Here is an 18,345-nt window from a genome sequence, read left to right as displayed (position 1 = left end):
CATCACACTAACTTCTCGCAACTCCTTCTTTACTAACATCAGCCGCCTCAACGTCCACTAACACTTTGACTCTGTGTAGACACAGAGATCACAGCTTGTTACACCCTCATCCACATCAAGACACCCACCTCTCCGTCTCAGATTCGACGTTCTACTTGCGCAGTTCCGGCGCCAAGTTACCGCCATGGCAATCCATCCTTCGTTTCCGGGAATGCCTGTCACCATCGTCGCTAACGGCACTCCCCTCGTCGAACATGAGGACAGAGATGCGACACCAGATCATGAGGACTCAGAACGCAACGATGTCGTTCGCTATATCGAGATTCCTGATGTCTCAGCCAACAATGGATCACCTTCCAACTCTGGCATTGGCAACGACGAAGACGCTGTTCCTTTTCAGATCCACGCAGCCGTTCATGGCCTTCAGTCAGACTCGTATGCCGGCTTCAACGGACCAGTCACCGAACGCGGAGAATATGGTCTCGCCGTGCACATCTCAGTCGACGGCGATGCAGTCGATGCCTTACTGCTCTATTCGGCTATGATTCAAAGCCACTACGCGAACGGCAAGACGTGCATCTCCAGAGGCCAATACATTACGGCCGATAGCGTGCTACCATACCGCTTCAAAGGCATCAAGCTGATCGACGCTGCCATGACAGCGGCACGGCGCATACGGACTGATGCAGAGAGGGCGAAGATTGAGCAACTGGGCAAAGTGAAGATTTGTGTGTGGCATGTACGCAAGCAAGGTCTAGCTACGCCTGCACTAGCAAGTGACTTTCAAGACAAGAGCATCCACGGACTGAACGAGGTGGATCTCAAAGGCAAGTCGCTCAGCCACAGCATTGAGTTCGGCGAAGCGATCCCAGACCGAGGAGCAGCTGCTCTATCAGAAGTTGAACATCTCAATCTTGAGAACGGTCCGGTGGCGGTCTACGAGTTCCGCTACGGCTCGAAAGGTAAGAGAGTCGAAGAATTGTGGCGACCTTCACATGCTAACAGAACATGATAGACGCACTCAAAAAGGCACACGTTATTCCTCGGACGCCTAGCCCAGAACCTGAGCATCCAGATGCCGATTTGCACAATATGACCCGCGAAGAACTGATCGCTTCAGCTTTGGCAACGCGAAAGCGTGAACGTGAGCAGAATGCACAGACTATGCAAGTCAAAGAGGAAATCATGGAAGCAGAAGGTGGTCCCATCAACCGCGGTCCGATTATCACAAGACAGTTAAACACGGTCATGTGCATCGACGATGACGACGAGAATTTCCACGAGGAGCCACTCTCCGAGCCACTAGCAAAGAAACCGAAGACTCAGGAAGACGTTACCACAATCGACGACGAAGAAGATGTCGGGAATCATGCGGGGGCTGAAGAGCAACCTCTGTTCGTGCCGGAGACTCAGCCTAATGCTGAGCTGCCAGAGCAGGAGGAGTATGATTTTCATGGCGAGTTTCAGCACCGTTTCGGCCACAACCTAGACGCTGCTTGAGTGGCCGCTAATGAGCGCCCAGGCTAGCGCGAATCATGACCAGTCGAACAGCCGCAAAGAAACCAGTCAGTCGGAACATCGGTTGCTCTGACGCTAAGCGGTATTGCAATTGGGACGACGCTCATCAGTAGTGTAAAACTAATCTATCTCACAACGGATCCAACGTTGAGTCGTACTGCGCTCACGATATCGCGACTACAACCAAGAGCACCACATCGCGAGCAGAGGCTCGCAGCACTCAGATCGGACTGCGCTTATTGGAACAGCTATGAGCTGTGAATATTCTATCTCTATGCTTTTAGTGGGCTTGGAAGATATGCGATCAGACGGCGGCGGGGTCGAAGGTTACTGCGAGGCGGAAGGCGCATCTTTGAGCCCGAACATGCGCAAGGAGTTGGTCCAGGCCCTGTTTATTGGTTAGCCCACGATCATGAAATGCATCATTTCCACTTACGCTTCGGCCACTTCCTCCACAGAGATACCCTTTATCCCCGCCACAGCATATGCCACATGCGGTATCGCACAAGGCTCATTTCTCCCCTTCACCATACACTCTTTCGCCCATTTCTCTTTCTTCACCGCTTTCGGCAACTTCGGCACCTCATCCCCCTTCAAATACTTCGCACTCGCATGACTCGGCCTCATCTCACACCACGGCCCATCCGTTTCAATCTGCAACCTCTCCAACGGCACCTCCTTAACAACCGCACAATTCTCCTCCGTCTTCATGCTACACCCATTAATCCCAATATCAAACCCCAAATCCACCAACCTCCGCATCTCCTCCGCACTCCCCGTGAAAGAATGCACAACACCCCTCTTTGGCAACTTCTTCAACCTCTCCTTCAACATCCTCTCGAAATCCTCCGCCGCAGCTCTCGAATGCAAAAACAAAGGCATCTCCAACTCCGTCGCCAAATCCAACTGCCAAGCAAAATACTTCAATTGCGTTTCCTTATCACTCAAAAACAGCCGATCATAATCTAACCCGATTTCCCCAAACGCAGTCGCTGTCCCTCGATCCCGACTTTCGATTGCCAAAGCTTTCAATTCTTTCAGCATAGCTTCCGGGCCCGCAGGATACGAATCGAAAGATTTGGCAGAGCATGGGTGTACACCGACAGTGGCGAAACAAAGTCCGGGATATTCTTCTGCTAATTTGATTGCCCCGCGGGATTCTTTGAGATCGGAGCCTGTGATCATCATTTTTTGGACACCGGCATCTCGGGCGCGAGAGATGATGTGGATGAGGTCGTCTTCGTGGATGCGTTTTCCGTGGGAAATGCCGCGGAAGATGGGATCGGAGAGGTTTATTCCGATCTGTTACTGGGAATTCGTGTTAGAAGATAGTGTTCTTCTTGAGGGACTGGGTGGTTATACAGACATCTGCGAATTTCATAGTAGGTTTGGGCGTTGTGGCTTCTGGCCCATCTGTTGTTGATGAAGCCATTCTTTTTGTGTGTGTCAAAAATTGTCTTGGGAAAGTGCTTGATGTTTGTTGCAGAAGAGAAGCTCGCGAATGGAGCAGGATGCGGGTTTTCATGTATTGCGGTGACTCGAACAGGGTATGACTGGACAAAACATGGGACGCCTGATTCTCAGGTGAAGTGAAGACGGTGTCGCGAAAGTGGCGCGAAGCCACGCGCCAAGACCTGTGTTACATCATCAGAGAAGTCACAGGTGCACGACATATGTTCAATAATGTGAAAGCCTTTCGACGGGAACAGTTGTTTCAGGAGTCCATGATACCTTTATCAATGTCAGCGCTCTCTCTGTACGCCGTGACCTCGGATCATTCTATAAGGGTCCTGAAATTACAGTCTGCTTCGCCTCTTCACAGCTCAACCATATCATGCCATGCCATGCCATGCCCAGTACTGTACAATCGATCATCATATGCGAGAAATGGGCCAGCCAAGCTTGCATCACAAGTTTCCTGCTCTATTGGGCATCTGTCATCCCACCAAGCCCATCCATTATCAGTCGATGTGATCAACTTGCGTCATGCCATTCAGGGCCAGACTCGGGGCTGTTCCTCAACTCGTTGTTCACGAAGCGAGCTTCAGCCGCAGGATCTTACGAAGTAGTGTCTTGTTTTCCTCCCACTGCAGGTAGGTCAATGCTTGCAGGAAACAATCTGCCAGATCGTCCAGTTTGCCTCCAGCAATTTTCTTCGCGCCTCGCTTGTTCTGCTCGCCGAAAGCTTCTGCGATTTCAGCGGCTTGGCCTTCGAATCGGAGATTCACCCCGTTCTCGTTGAGAGCACCCACAACCCACTTCTGCACCAGGCTCACTTTGTCCTTCTTCTCAATTTTCGCGCGAGCGGGTCGCTGCGTAGTGTGCGATGAAGCGTCAGATTCGAAAATATCTTTCCAAGATGTCAATACTGGACGCTGTCCAGAGAGCCAAAATTCAGCAACTCGTTTTGGTGCAATAGCAAGTCTTTCTGGGAATTCAGCCGGAGACAGGTCGGAAGCCTTCAAAGTCTCCAACGAGGCCCAGAGCATGCTCTCGAGCATATTCACACGTACAGTCCATTCTTGAATAGCAGCCGCACCACCTGAACGAAAACGCTGGCGTTCGATCAGAATGTTATCTGGCTTGTGGGATAGCAAGGACTTGACCAGAGTGTGAGCAGTCTTCGCCAGTTGGGGAGGAGTGAAGGCTTCAGTATCGATCTTTTGTCTGCCAGTGCTGTCTTGTTTCTGTTTTCTGTGATCACTGAGTTCCTGCAGCGGACTGATCTCCGGGGCTGCAGGACTCAGCAGATCTCTGCGTGTCCATGTCGAGACAGTGAGTGCTCGTGATGGATCCCCGGTCTCCGGGGGTTGCTTGGCATCAACCACGCAATATGCCAAATTCCGAATCCCCATGTCTACGCTGACTACTCTTCGGCTTGTCCTCGAGGCGTCAACTTCGAGGCTCCGGCTGAGGGCATGTTGTAGAGCAGCTTTGGTCCCTGTGCTCGCCGAGCCAGTCAGGAAGGCCAAATATTTGAGTTGCAATGCCTTGAGATGGCTTAGGCTGTACGTGGCAGCCATGAGTGCTGCTCAGACTACCGACTCATCATTGGGAAACATCATTTGTCAGTCGTAATTATCGCCATCGTGCGAGGTCCGTTGGCGGCACGTCTTCACGTGTTTAGCTCAGCATGTTGGAATTGAGAAAGGGCAGACGCGTTTAGGAGACCACGCGACACGCTAGCCGTTTCGGCGGCCCCAATAAGCCGAGTATCTGGAACGCTGCTGCACCCCGTAGACGACGTTGAGTCGCTGCCGTCGTTTGACCGGAAGGAATAGGGTCTGTTGTAATGTCAGTAAGAGGATCTCGGCGGAAGACAAAGCGGTGATGTCGTTTACAAACTAGAAACCATGTCGTCGCCGTGAGCGCATTCCTTGGCGTCCAGGACGTGCCGGTTCCGTCGTCAATAGCCTCAGTTAGCCCGGAGCTTACGTGGTGCGTGTCCGACATTCAAACACCACCTTTCACGAAACAACCACCCATCTCTCCCACCAATCGCCATGCACTGCTGAGTTGACGGGCAACATGACGATCTGTGATGGCCAGGGACACTCCGCACGACCGAGATGCCGCGCGCAAGGAGGGCAGCGGCGAAGAGGCTGCCGGTCTTCTCCAGGACAATCGACTGTCCAGGGACGATTCGGGCGATGAAGGACTTACGCTGCAAGAGAAGCCACCATCGCCCGTGAAGCAAGAGTCGAAACCACCTGCTCCGAGACGGCAATCGAGCTTTGCACAGATCCGCCCAAACGGCGAGCCTCGAACGCCACATCGAGTGCGCTTCGATGTCGCCGAACCTGAAACGATTGGCGAGGCGGGGCCGGAGTGGATGGACGATGAGGACTACATGAACGGACATGCTGCACCAGGAGGACAACATCGAGCACCGCTCTTGACTGGCATCGAGGCTCCCAGCGTCTCCCTCGCCAACGACATCGAATACAGCGACGAGGACCTTCTAGAGTCTGCTAGGCCGAAGAGTGGTATGGCGAGTGCCTTTATGAACATGGCGAACAGCATCATTGGAGCGGGAATCATTGGACAACCATACGCGTTCAAGCAAGCAGGTCTTCTGACAGGCATTGTGCTCTTAGTCCTTCTGACAATCACGGTCGACTGGACGATCCGCTTGATTGTCAAGAATTCCAAGCTGAGCGGAGCCAACTCTTTTCAGGCCACGATGGAGCACTGCTTTGGCAAATCTGGCCTTATTGCCATCTCTGTGGCCCAGTGGGCTTTTGCGTTCGGAGGCATGATCGCCTTCTGTATCATTATTGGAGACACAATACCGAAGGTCTTCTCCGCCTTCTTTCCTTCACTGCACACCATACCGCTAGTTGGACTTCTGGCCGACCGCAGAGCCGTGATCGTTCTCTTCACCCTCGGTGTCTCATACCCTCTATCACTATACAGGGACATTGCCATGCTGGCCAAAGCATCGTCGCTTGCGCTCGTGAGCATGGGCATCATCGTGCTCACCGTCATCACTCAAGGTCCGCTCGCACCAGCCGATATGAAAGGGCCGATCAAATCCAGCCTCATCATCAACGCAGGCGTGTTTCAGGCAATCGGGGTGATCTCCTTTGCTTTTGTCTGTCACCACAACAGTCTTCTCATCTATGGCTCGCTGAGAACCCCTACCATGGACCGCTTCGCCAAAGTCACACATTGGAGCACATCGATCTCCATGGTCGCTTGTCTGATCATGGCACTTTCCGGCTATTTGACGTTCGGCAGCTACACGCAAGGCAATGTTCTGAACAACTTCCAGGACGACAATATCATGGTCAATATCGCCCGATTGTGTTTCGGCCTTAACATGCTTACAACACTGCCACTCGAGTGCTTTGTCTGCCGCGAAGTCATCACAGAGTACTACTTCCCATCGGAGCCTTTCAACCCGAATCGCCACCTGATATTCACAACTTCACACGTTCTCACTGCCATGGCCATGGCACTTCTCACCTGCGATTTGGGTGTGGTTTTCGAATTGGTTGGAGCCACGAGTGCTTGCGCTCTCGCGTACATTCTACCGCCACTGTGCTTTGTGAAGCTCACGAAGCGCAAAACATGGGAGGTGTATGCTGCGTATGTTTGCATTGCATTTGGATGTATTGTTATGGGTATCAGTCTAATACAGGCTGTTGGAAAGAGTATACGAGGGGATGGAGCTGCCACGACATGTTCTACGAGTTAGACCATAGATCTGTAAAGAATATGATGATTTTGATGTGAAGCCATCTTCTGGCATGGAACCAAGGTGAGGAGTGTAGCTGGTGGTGCCACTCCGCATTCAAGCTGCCAGTACCTTCAGCGGCAAGTCCGACACACGTGTACCAAGCGTGGCTGCATTCTTACACGCTACCACAGCCCTCGAGGCTAACAACTACGCGTACAGCACGGCTTACTGGTCAACTCCTGATGATCTGTGGTCTACTGAACGTGATCTCAGCTTCAATTCAAGGTTGCCTCATTGCAGTAATTGCACGCTTCACTTGACGCACCGGACGATGAAGCCATCTGGAGCAAGCCACGTGCCACGTCGGCCAGACACCCGCAGCTATAATTTCAGCTGTATAGCTGACCCAAAGTCAAAAGAGCAGAGTCAAGTCCGCGGACCAACCTACACAGCAGAAGCGGTCAACGTGCAAGTAGAGCCGGGGCAGCGATGGCTTGGCTTGGCGCCCTGTCCTCTTGCCCAAAATGACTAGCTCAGGGCCCAATCTACAGTACAAAACGTCTTCCCGTCAAGCCACAAACAGAGACCATCTTTTTCCAGTAGTCAGACCTATGCACAGCTGTTAGCCACTGGCTTCGTGCAGGAGGACTAGCAAGGAGAGTTCTCGAAGCATAGACCCGCGCTGACAAGCGTGGCTGTTATCCTGAACGGACACAGGTCCTTGATGCTCTTGGCGATGCATGTGGCGTACTGAGCCCAGGAACTTCGACACGGAGCCTCCGAAAAATATCAGGCGACTCATCGGGCGTGGAAGCCACATGGCGAGCACATGGCACTATAGCCTGTATCGAAAGTGCATCCAGAGCATCTTGGTGTAGGTTGTGCAGCGGGGCAATTTCCACTGCTGCCACGAGATGTCTGCTGCAACGAGTATAAGAACGGCGCTGTGCAACGCTCAGATGTCGTGTTCTGTCACTTTCACCAGCTTTTGCCATGCGGAATACCCTTATTGTTTTCCTGGCCTCCGGCCTGCTGGCTCAAGCTCAGAGCAACTTATGCCAAGGTTTCCAGCAGCTATCCAAATACAAGCCAGCTCTCGACTATTGCAAGCAGAATTATCCACTCGAGGTCAAGACAGTGACTGCTTCGACCGTCGTGATAACACCAGTTGCAACTTCGACTACTATCGTCGCCACTGCAACAGTCACTGGTGCTGGGTCCAAGAAGGAGAAGCGCCAGGTGTCAGATCTGATCAACTTCGCCCTTCTCAAGCTCAAACAATATTCTGTGCAAAAGAACGTTTGCGCATGCATCCAATCTGGTGCTACAACTTCGTCGACCTTGACTGTGACTGCAACGACTACGGCAAGCACGAGAGTCTCTGTGGTACAAGCCACGACAACGATAACAATATGTCCGCAAGGCTGTCCAGCTGGCAAATTCTGTGACGGCTCTGTCGCAGGTGGAGCCTGCAAAGACTTTTGCGCAGCAGGTTGCACAGGAGACGAATACTGCGACAAAGCAAAAGCTCCTGGAACGTGCACGAAGTACTGTGCGAAGGGCTGCGACTCTGCGAACGAATACTGCGATAAGACTGCCGTGCCTGGCACATGTACGGTTAAATGTAAAGCTGGCTGTACGAACTCAGAGTATTGCGACAAGACCGTGCTCGCAGGGCTCTGCAAGCCGAAATGCGGTGGCTCATGTCCGGATAACGAGTTCTGCGACGAAAGCACTCCAGAGGGAACTTGCAAAGCGTACTGCGGCATAGGATGCGACGAAGCCAACGAGTTTTGCGACAAGAAGACTGCGCCAGGTACTTGCACACTCAAATGCAAGTCTGGATGTTCGGACAGCCAGTACTGTGACAAGAGTATTCTTGAAGGCCAATGCAAAGCGAAATGTGGTCTCGGTTGCGGCGACAATGAGTTCTGCGATCTTACCACACCTCTGGGCACCTGCAAGACGTACTGTGGAACCGGATGTGCAGAATCTACAGAGTATTGCGACAAGACTACCGCACCAGGAGCATGTCAACCTAAGTGCAAGAACGGCTGTACTGCAACGCAATACTGCGATCTGGACACTCCTCAAGGCGAGTGCGCAGCCAAATGTCCTGCTGGGTGCCGCGACTCCGAGTATTGCGACACCAGCTCTGCCACCGGTACTTGCACACGCAAATGCTCTGCCGGGTGCGGAAAAGATCAAGAGTGCGATATCACTTCGCCTTTGGGCACGTGTACAGATATATGCAGTCCCGTGTGCGGCTCTTCGGAATTCTGCGATCATGGGAAAGCAGAATGCTCGCCAAAATGTGCTGCCGGCTGTGGAGAACAAGAATACTGCGATACATCAATCGAGCAAGGAACCTGCAAAGCCTACGTCTGCGAAGCCAGCTGCACCGAAGCGAATGGCAAATACTGCGACAAGGGTACTTGCAAACAACTCTGCAATGGCTCCTGTGCCGAAGGCTCCTACTGCGACGCCTCTACCATCCGCAGCGGCGAATGCAAAAAGAAGTGCTCTCCAGGCTGCAGTGGAACGGAATGGTGCGACGTCTCAACAACCAAAGGCACATGTCTCAGAATCGGTTGCAACGAAAGTGGAATGTGTCCTTGGGACTACAGCTGTGGCTGTCACATTAACAAGTTCTCGACAGGCACACCGGGCGTTTGCACGAGCTGGGATGATGATCAGCAGTTTGTGCAGTGCGCCACTGAGAACCCCAAGCCACGAACGTGTTCAAAGGACAATCCTTGCCCAGGCAATGCTTATTGCGTTGATTGGGGCTGTCCTCAGGGACCCATTTGTGCGCCGTTCAATCCGGCGTTGTGTAAAGAGAAGCCGCTTGCTAGGATGTTCAAGCGTGATGGTGGTCGGGAGTGATCTGAGGCTTTAAGCAGTGTGTGTTATCAGCATATCCAGCGTACTATGGAGAGGAATTTCGATTCCCAATCAATTCAAGAACTGCACTCGTTCGGGTATGTCCATTTCAAAGTTCTCCATCGAATGCCTGGCTAGAAACCAATACAAATCGTGCTGAATGCCACAAAGTGATGCAAACGAAGCGAAGCAAAACAAAAGAGATGCGATTGTCCACTGGAGGACATCAATTGCCCTTCTTGCCACTTGCCTTCTTTCCCTTCTTCGCCTTCTTCGCAGTTCCCTTCCTGCTCGGTCCTGGAGCCCCATCGTCACCCGAATCCTCCTCGCCAGCATCCTTCTTGTACAACCTCATCGTGTCCCCGCTGCTGCCAACCCCACTGTACTTCTTCGGCAGTCCGATATCGCCAGCAGGGTACGTCCGACCATTCTTAGTATGGGTCGCTGGCTCGAAGATAGGCTGATCGTCTCCACTGCCGTCGTCTTCGTCGTCTTCGTCGTCGTCGTCGTCCTCATCAGACGACCCATTTCCAGACGACCCATTTCCAGTCGACACCATCTCCTTGCCAAGCTCTCTCCCCTTGACCTTGATCAAGGCCATCATTGTCTGATAGACCTTGAAATCTTCATCGTCGAGATCATCTTGGTCTTTGATGATGCCAGACCATTTCTGCTTGTTCTTGTCCTTCCTTGACTCGCGGTACTGGCTGTCAAGCTTGTCGTGGCTAGTCAATTTCCCGTCCTCGAATCCTTCCTCTTCGAGCTGGTCGTGAAAGATTGCGTTGAAGATGTCCAAGCGTGCTGGACCGTTCAGAGTTGGGTAATGAAGGCGAAATTGGTGGAGTGCGAGGCGCATCAATGGGTACTTCTCGTACGGCACTGTGAGTTCACCGTCGCGGGCTGGCATTGTATCGGTGAAGTGGTTTAGGAATGCACTGATGTTGTTAGGATTGTTTGGGTCTGAGTCGAAGTCCAAATCAGCGAATGTTTTCTTGCTGGCTCGTTTATAGAGAATGAGAAGAAAGTAGTATATTTAAGGGCGAAGCAAGGGATATGACGCAGCCCCGCTCGAGTGAATAGTCCATGTGAAAAGATATGATTCACCAGCAGCTCACTAGGGACTCACCGGTGACATCGTTGGCTTCTGATAATCGATCCATGCTGTAATTTTGTGTCATGAGATGATCAGGTGGGCCGGTGAGAGTATGCGAATGCAATGGGAATTTCGGAAGAGGAGAAAAAAGCAGTATATCTATCCCATTGATTTGTATTGAGCAAAGAGAGCAGCAAGCATGCTTTGACATGTACAATCACAAACACGAGAAACGAGTAGTGTCTCGAACAGACGATACACTATTGCTGGCTATGCTAATTCCGACTCAGTGCGCCAGAAGACGACGATGCAACAGAGAAAGGACGCGCTATCCATATGCTGATTGTGTCAGACCGCATGAAATGTTGACAGCCTCTTTCAAATGGAACTTGAGCCACCTGGGATTTCAGGCATGTGGTTGGCTTGACTGATCAACAAAAAGCATGAGAGGCAGAAATGAGAATCACAAGAGCAACGAGTGACATTCAGAAACTTCTTGTATGAGGTGAAGCCATTCAAATCGACCGTTCTGCAGGGATGAAAAAAGCGACAACTCCATTTACCAAGTCTATGGATCTATACCATTGCCCTCTCAATCGACCCGAAGCAGCTCCAACAAGCGCAAATCCCCCCAACCCAGCAGAACTACCGCGGTCGCAATCGAGCAACTCGTCACAAACAGTTCTTCTCACTTCCCATCAAATCCAGCACATCTGCCTCCTTCCTCCCCCTGAAACATCCCATCAACAACAACAAACACCTCTCGCCCCATCTTTGCAAACTGCTCTCTCCTATCCTCCGGACAAGCGGCAAACCGATCAGGATGCCACTTCAATCGCTCAGACTTCAGCTGAGCCTTCGAGACAATTCCAGCTCTCCGGATACAGGCTTGGATATTGCATTTGCAAGCCTCGAGAGTGCGCAATTCGCGGGTGAGATGGCATTCAGGTTTACCGCAGGGGGAAGCAGGTGGAGAAGGAAAGATTTGCATGGCGGAATAGTTCGTGAAAGCGAGAGCAACGTGCTGGCGCCAGTCAGTGATGGATTGGAGTGGAATCGCGACGGCGGGTTGTAGGACTCGAGGTATTGGTGGGTAGGTCTGGTTGCTTCTTCTCTGCTCTCGCTCTCGTCGCTCGCGTTCGCGACGAAGCTTTTCTCTGAATTGGGCCCTCCTGTCTGCTTCGATGCGACGTTTCTCTGCTTCAGATTGGCGACGTGCCTCTGCGCACCTGCGTAATTCTGCCTCGCGCTTTTGACGCGCTTCCTCTTCTCGTAAGTCGCTTTCGATGTCGGCGAAGATTTGTTCTCGCGGGCGTTCTTTGCCATCGTCTCGCTTTCTCTTCTGGCCTGGACTTTCGGGTAGGTCGCGGTCCTCGTCCCACGCTTGTCTGTTGCGCGCGTTTCGTTCTTGCTGGGCGATGATGCGTCGCAGTCGCGCCTGGCTGGCTGGATCTGTAGCTTCTGCGAGTCTTTTGCGAAGAGCTTCCATTGCGCGCCAGGGCGAGGCTCGATCGGCTGGATTGTGTTTGTCGAGGTTGTGATCGGTGTGAAGCTTGAGCTTCGGATGTGTCTTGTGAAAGTCGCGTCTGAGTTCTTTCGATCGATTGAGTCAGCAGCTGAAGCTGAAGAGGGTGAATGGTGCAGATAGGCAGGCACGGAACAGAGTGAATCGGCATGTTGCAACACGTTCCGAGACTATTGAGCCTCTATTGTTCTGCGAAGATCAGTCGACGACACACCATCGACAATAGAAATCCCTCAACTTCCTATTGTCCCAAACAATAGCGTTGTCTCATTCCCTTTGCTTCGTGATTGGCTGAACAAAATGCTCCTCTTGAAATCAGTAATGCGCAAGCCAATATGCCAATTTCGTACATGCATGCCAGGTATGCACCGCAGACAACTTAGTAGTGCATTGGAATCCCATTGAACATAAACCCTTCAGTAACCAGACTGAAGCTGAGAGAAGTAATGTTGTTCCCTTCCAGATCTGCCCACATTTGCCTCCTTGTTGACCGATTGATCTTTGCGATCAAGCTCTAGCCATCCCGTTTCCACCACAGTCGCCGCAAGCCAATTTCAAGATGCTTCCCCTGCCGGCGCAGACAGTGCAATTGACTGGGATAGTCAATTGCCCACGTCCACGACAAAGTGTGCAAGCCGCCGCGGTCGGTGCGTCTTTCGATTTGCATTGATAGCATCGAATTCGCTGCCTTATGTGCCCTGTGGCACCACAGGGAGCACAAGGCTTCGCCACTGATCCACCTCCTGCGCAGCGTGCACAGGAAGGCATTGATGGGGCAACTGTTGCTCAAATGGTATGGAACGAAACCGGTAGCTTGCAGTTGAGGCGCTCGATTGATCTGGCTGTCGATTTCAGGATTTTGGTTGGCTCTTCGAGAAGGCTTTGCTTGTCAGCTTCGGGTTGAGTGTATTTCGATGCGGAAAGACAACCCAAGTGATGCCGCGCGGTGCTTAAAGCACGAAGCTAGGGATGATCAGGAGCCTGTAGAGAGTGGGCCGAGAATGCTCGGGTGTGTGGAGTAGGACGGGAGCCACTCCCGCATCCTCAGCGCGGCGAGTAGAGGCATATCAATGCCAACGTGGAGCTAGTCCTTATCGTTGTCATATGCGATGCCATGCTGTTATACTTCCATATTTGCGGTTCTCCTAGGGTCAGGCTTGTTCTTTAGCCTGTACTCCGGGGTCGTCCAGGCTAGGCAGCGTATTACCCGCAACTTTGATACCGAAAACACATTCCACAGACCAATCGAACGCGTGAGATTATCTTCTGTATGTTGAGACCTTATCGTTGAGGTAAGTGCTCACATGCCGACGTGTCAATACATGAAGTGATAAGCACATGGGATTCCCAATGCCGGATGTAACTCTTTCGGCATAACTGTGGGAGAGCTATCGGGAGCGTGTGGGCCAGACCTTCGGAAAGCATATGCGATTGGCAGCCGAGTCGGTCTAGTGTTGACAAACCCCATTGCTCAGGTCATGTAGCTGCACAGACGCCGTCATGCTCCACAGAGTCTCCAAACGATGCTGCTCGCGAACGGCCACTGCTTGACTGTGAGAGGGCGAGAGGGGGCGACGGGAGCAGTAATATGTAATCCAAAGCCGTAAGTCGGTTGACTAGCGGCCCGAACAGTGCGAGATGCAAGCTCCATGGGCGGCATATCACTCCCTGTTGCACGAGTCGTGCCGCACACTTCGCGTACCTGGCTCCGTAGCATTCTCGTGTCTCGTTGGGCATGCCACTCTTGACAACAACAATACTGTGCATTGACTTTCTCCGTGCAGAAACTCGGTGAGAACATGATGCTTGACATGCCGGCAACGAGGTTGTTGGTTAGCTAGCCGCACCAGCTCCGTGTAGCGGGTGGGACTGAGCCCATTCGATCTAGGAAGGTTGTATGCAAGCCACTTACATACCTACATGCGTTTTCTCAAAAGAAGGCCAACAGACCGCGAGTGGAATAAGGAGATCTTGAAGTCATGGCTATGTTGATTCGTGCCACGTGCCAGCTGCCAATGTTGAAGATGCTCTGCTTGGCAAGCTTGTTCCTCAAGCGATCATCACATGGCATTTGTTGGGGATGCGAGATGGCGGCGTGAATTTGGTCAATCCTGCGGTGGCAGTCTCGATAACTTTCACATGATGGACAATGCCTTGCATGCTGTGAGACGGACCTCGCGCTGGCGCTGACGGAAAGTGTGCCGAGGAGCGACGGATACTCCCGCAGCCGGCCAAATCGGGCCAAGCCCAGGGCATCACCCAAGCGCATTGCAACGCGAAGAGAGTGGCAGTTGTCCCATCCGGCGCATGTTAATCACCCCTCTGCCAGACTCGCCGATTCCAGATCTCGGTGCAGGACCCTGCGGAGCTGCGCGTCCCCCATCTTGCACAGCTTGCACCGACGCGCGATGGAGTCCAGCAGGAAGCGCAAAGCGCAAGCCCTCCACGCGACTCCCACAACCAACGAAGGGAGCGCGACGAAAAAGCTCAAGTTGTTGGTATGTATCTGTCCTCCTCCTGCGCTTTGGTGGATGTGCTCGGCGGGTTCCTCGTGCAATGCGGGCGGCGGCGATGCGCAGTGGGCGCGCGTGCAGGTTGTGGTGTGCGTGGTCGAGTTGGGGTGGAGGGTCGATCAAGGACGAGACTACGCGACGGGTTGAAGTGTCGAGCATGGCCGGCATCTTGCTACCCACTACCCAAAGCACCTCCGTCATCAGCCGCACGCAACGAGGAGCACGCCCGAGCACCATGCCGTCTGCACTCACCTGCCCGGTGCACGCTGACAAGATGCGCCGCGACACAGAACTCGAACCCCAAACCCCCCGTCGACCGGAGCGTGCAGGCCGTGGGCAACAAGCTGATCGCGCAGCTCAGCAATGCCACCGACAAGACGTACGTGCATTCAGCGAAGCAGCGCCCGACCACACTCAGACACTGACCTCACTTGCAGCGGACGACCCATTACAGATGCCTTCATCGAGCTGCCGCCAAAGGATGAGCTGCCCGACTACTACCAGGTCATCCGGCTGCCCATATCGATCAACATCATCGAAGAGAAGCTGCGCAACGATGCTTATCCCTCTGTGAGCGCACTGGAGAGCGACTTCAAACGCATGATCCAGAACGCGAAAGACTACAACGAGCCGAAGAGCGAAGTCTACGAAGATGCAGAGCGAATACGCAAACTCATCTACAACTATATGAAGGTCAACAACCCGGCCTACCAGGATCCGAGCTATTCAGCAGTCGCCACTCCCATTCCCGGCCTGACCAAGATCACATTGACCAACGGCAATCACCATGCGCAAGGAACGCCCAGTGCCCAGGCTAAATCAGCGCAACAGCCCACGGCAGCTGCCAAAGAAGATCGCGCAACTCGAGATTCCAGCAGCAAGCTCAAGATATCACTTGGACCGCGAGCTTCTGAGAAGGTGGCAGAGAAAGCTTCGGAGGCGCCTTCAGACCGGAAATCCTCCGTGGCGCCCAGTACTGCAGCTGGCGGCGAGGACGAAAGCATGGACTTTACCGGGAAGACATTCCAAGAAGCACAGGAGATGATTGTAGCTGAGATGATCCGCTATACCGATGAAGAGTAGGCTTGCTGTGTACCGACGATGAGAAGTCATTATATACTAACCGCCTCACAGGGGACTGGAAATCTTTACACCCTTCGTCTTCCTGCCCTCACGAAGTCTCACAGATTACTACAGAGTAATCAAGCATCCAGTCTCATTAAAGGGGGTGCAGAAACGTGTGCGTGGTGTTCACGGACGAGACGCAGCCACTGGTATATCCGACTTCAAAACGTGGGATGCTTTTGAGCAGGAGGTCAGCTGGATCTGGCGCAACGCACGAGACTACAACGAGGACGGCAGCGATATGTATGCTCTTGCTGGTGATCTCGAGGTGGGTGCAATGCTTCCTGGGCGTGTTTGCGGGTACTGACCAATGTACAGGCTCATTTCAAATCGAGGTTGGCCGAAGCGAAAGAACTTGTCAAGGAGCCACAGAGTACACGCATCAAGCTGGGTGGTCCTCAAACGCAGACAAAATCGGGTGTCACCCTCAATCTATCACAACACCGCCCTTCGCCAGGCCCTAGCATGTCCGTCGACAATGATGCACTCGCTCGACAACGAAACATGGTCCAGGCTGGCGTCAACGGCTCTCATGCACCAAACGGACCGCGAGCGATGCCAGGAGTCAATGGAGTTGGAAGACAATCCTCAGTTGGGCCACTCCGACCTCAAAGTTCTGGGCAAGGCGGCAGTCCGTCTGCGCAGATGGTCAAGAACGAGAAGATACCCAGTCAATCTCCTGCGCCTCATGCTGTTGCGCCAGGGATACAGCCTGCGACCAACGGCATGATGCCACCTCCCATGGTCCGCGCCACAAGCGGAACTCCATTCTCTGGTCAAGCCGCACCGCTCGTCAACAGCTACTCTTATACCGCGCCATCATTGCTGCCACCTACAGCCGTGCGACAGTATCCTGCATCTGAGGCCCTGCTGCCTCTGGTCACGTTACACACCCATCCTCATCTGAAGGTACCCAAGCCTTTCAGCATCTCGATACCGCCGCACCCTTCACTATCGCAACAGAGTACAACAATCACGTTACCCGCATCGCATTTCTTTCTCCAGATCCAGCCCACGATATCACGCGAGCTGGCAATCAATCGAGCGTACAAAATATTCGTCACCATGAATGGTACGCGCCTCACACAACGAGACACGACCTACCACCAGGAGACAGGCAAGCGCACACATTCTTATGATGGCAACCTATCACACGGCGTAAACAGGATAGAGATCGAGGTCGCCGCTGCAAAAGCCGGCGATAATGGCGACGGCAAGGGGCTAGATATTGAGAAGGTGACAGTCTTCGCCCACCTGGCAAGATCGTAGCCGTTCTGCAAATTGGATCATTCGAGCGTCTGTGACAGTAGTAACAGTGTCCAGCAGACCTGGGACGAAGACTACATATCAACATGTCAGCTGTTGTGCCGCGAGCAGCAATTCTTTCGTTTCATTCATTTATGATCGGATGCGGCTCTACCAGCATGTTTGATACGTGGCAGGCTTCAGCCTAGATATTTTCTGACCCGCTGTGTCAGATGCGGGCGTGAACTTTGTGTTCATCACCATCACTTCATCATTAGAGAACGTCCATGTGCAGAGTCATTTCGCATGGGCTCACACAATATTCTTCTCCAGCCAGTTTTCCCAATCATCCTTGCTGAAGCTCGACGAGATGCCGTTCTCTGGATAACCCTGTTTCGCAGATCTCAGTCAGCGGAAGTCGCGTTGAGACGATGATCTCGCGAGGGAGAAGGACAATAAACCCACATTAAACATCACCGTCGGCGTAACATGAATCCCCTGCAACCGATTCGCCTTCACCAACAACTTAATATCATTCGTCACCTGATTCCCTCCATTCAACCCTCCATCCTTATCCGGCTTATCAGAAATCTCCAACCTCTCATAAACATCTTTCTCATCAATTCCTACACTCCCCGCAAGTTTCGCCAAACGCTTATAAGTATCATTTCGTTTTTCGTTTACGACATTGGCGTCGAAGTATTCTGTTTGTGCGGCGAAGAGGGCTTTACTGAAATCCCAGAATTTGTTGGGCGCGGTTTGGAGGACTGCTACGCCGGCTTCGTGGACCAGGGTGGAAGAGGGGTGCCAGGGTTGGATTTGTTGGCGGAAGATGAATTGGATTTTGTCGGGGTATTTTTGTTTGATGAGGGGGAAGACTTGGTCGTAGAGGGTGTCGAATTGTTTTTTGCTGAAGGGGCAGACGTAGTCGAGGACTTTTTTTGTGTTTGTGAAGTTAGCATAGCGGCTTTTGTTTGCTGATGGTGGGGTTGAGTGAGGCGACAGAGAGGACTCACAGAGTTCCAGCGTGTGGAGAGTTTCTGGCGAGGCTTTGGCCACGAATTTCTGGCCGGCGAATTTGGGTGCAAGAGCCATGGTTTTCGTTGTGTCTGCTGCTGAATGAGATGAGGTGTTGTGAGAAATGGAGGGAAAGAGCTGGCGGTCTACGTCGTTGCAATGGGAAGCTGCGATGATGACATTTGCCCGACTCGGGAGCCGAAGTCAGATCTCATCCGACGCGTGCCACGACGCGTCCTACTTC

At 52.7% G+C, this 18,345-nt stretch overlaps 9 protein-coding genes across 9 annotated transcripts; 4 read left to right on the top strand and 5 right to left on the bottom strand.

Annotated features, from left to right (window-relative positions):
* Positions 1 to 184: 184 nt before the first annotated feature.
* Positions 185 to 1,500, top strand: CKM354_000653900 (uncharacterized protein; the record flags this gene model as incomplete). The annotated part of the gene is made up of 2 exons (XM_044801859.1): positions 185 to 962; positions 1,016 to 1,500. 2 exons carry the CDS (start codon positions 185 to 187, stop codon positions 1,498 to 1,500), a joined length of 1,263 nt encoding a protein of 420 aa, XP_044657794.1.
* A 345-nt stretch (positions 1,501 to 1,845) lies between these two features.
* CKM354_000653800 (uncharacterized protein) lies at positions 1,846 to 3,043 on the bottom strand (the record flags this gene model as incomplete). The annotated part of the gene is made up of 3 exons (XM_044801858.1): positions 1,846 to 1,906; positions 1,955 to 2,820; positions 2,885 to 3,043. 3 exons carry the CDS (start codon positions 3,041 to 3,043, stop codon positions 1,846 to 1,848), a joined length of 1,086 nt encoding a protein of 361 aa, XP_044657793.1.
* Positions 3,044 to 3,548: 505 nt separating this feature from the next.
* Positions 3,549 to 4,541, bottom strand: CKM354_000653700 (uncharacterized protein; the record flags this gene model as incomplete). The annotated part of the gene is made up of 1 exon (XM_044801857.1): positions 3,549 to 4,541. The coding sequence occupies one exon, from the start codon at positions 4,539 to 4,541 to the stop codon at positions 3,549 to 3,551; it is 993 nt and encodes a 330-aa protein (XP_044657792.1).
* A 518-nt stretch (positions 4,542 to 5,059) lies between these two features.
* CKM354_000653600 (uncharacterized protein) lies at positions 5,060 to 6,718 on the top strand (the record flags this gene model as incomplete). The annotated part of the gene is made up of 1 exon (XM_044801856.1): positions 5,060 to 6,718. One exon carries the CDS (start codon positions 5,060 to 5,062, stop codon positions 6,716 to 6,718), a length of 1,659 nt encoding a protein of 552 aa, XP_044657791.1.
* A 975-nt stretch (positions 6,719 to 7,693) lies between these two features.
* On the top strand, positions 7,694 to 9,586 carry CKM354_000653500 (uncharacterized protein; the record flags this gene model as incomplete). Its single annotated transcript, XM_044801855.1, has 1 exon — positions 7,694 to 9,586. One exon carries the CDS (start codon positions 7,694 to 7,696, stop codon positions 9,584 to 9,586), a length of 1,893 nt encoding a protein of 630 aa, XP_044657790.1.
* Positions 9,587 to 9,809: 223 nt separating this feature from the next.
* On the bottom strand, positions 9,810 to 10,490 carry CKM354_000653400 (uncharacterized protein; the record flags this gene model as incomplete). Its single annotated transcript, XM_044801854.1, has 1 exon — positions 9,810 to 10,490. One exon carries the CDS (start codon positions 10,488 to 10,490, stop codon positions 9,810 to 9,812), a length of 681 nt encoding a protein of 226 aa, XP_044657789.1.
* An 874-nt stretch (positions 10,491 to 11,364) lies between these two features.
* On the bottom strand, positions 11,365 to 12,165 carry CKM354_000653300 (uncharacterized protein; the record flags this gene model as incomplete). The annotated part of the gene is made up of 1 exon (XM_044801853.1): positions 11,365 to 12,165. One exon carries the CDS (start codon positions 12,163 to 12,165, stop codon positions 11,365 to 11,367), a length of 801 nt encoding a protein of 266 aa, XP_044657788.1.
* A 2,444-nt stretch (positions 12,166 to 14,609) lies between these two features.
* On the top strand, positions 14,610 to 17,108 carry CKM354_000653200 (uncharacterized protein; the record flags this gene model as incomplete). The annotated part of the gene is made up of 5 exons (XM_044801852.1): positions 14,610 to 14,699; positions 15,005 to 15,093; positions 15,152 to 15,793; positions 15,849 to 16,107; positions 16,158 to 17,108. 5 exons carry the CDS (start codon positions 14,610 to 14,612, stop codon positions 17,106 to 17,108), a joined length of 2,031 nt encoding a protein of 676 aa, XP_044657787.1.
* A 288-nt stretch (positions 17,109 to 17,396) lies between these two features.
* CKM354_000653100 (uncharacterized protein) lies at positions 17,397 to 18,179 on the bottom strand (the record flags this gene model as incomplete). Its single annotated transcript, XM_044801851.1, has 3 exons — positions 17,397 to 17,474; positions 17,550 to 18,019; positions 18,101 to 18,179. 3 exons carry the CDS (start codon positions 18,177 to 18,179, stop codon positions 17,397 to 17,399), a joined length of 627 nt encoding a protein of 208 aa, XP_044657786.1.
* Between the last annotated feature and the right edge of the window lie 166 nt (positions 18,180 to 18,345).

Source organism: Cercospora kikuchii (assembly GCF_019650295.1).
Source record: "Cercospora kikuchii DNA, contig_00004, whole genome shotgun sequence".
Classification (NCBI taxonomy): domain Eukaryota; kingdom Fungi; phylum Ascomycota; class Dothideomycetes; order Mycosphaerellales; family Mycosphaerellaceae; genus Cercospora; species Cercospora kikuchii.
The sequence above is the reverse complement of the archived record's forward strand: the minus strand, read 5'-3'. Positions and strand labels throughout refer to the sequence as shown.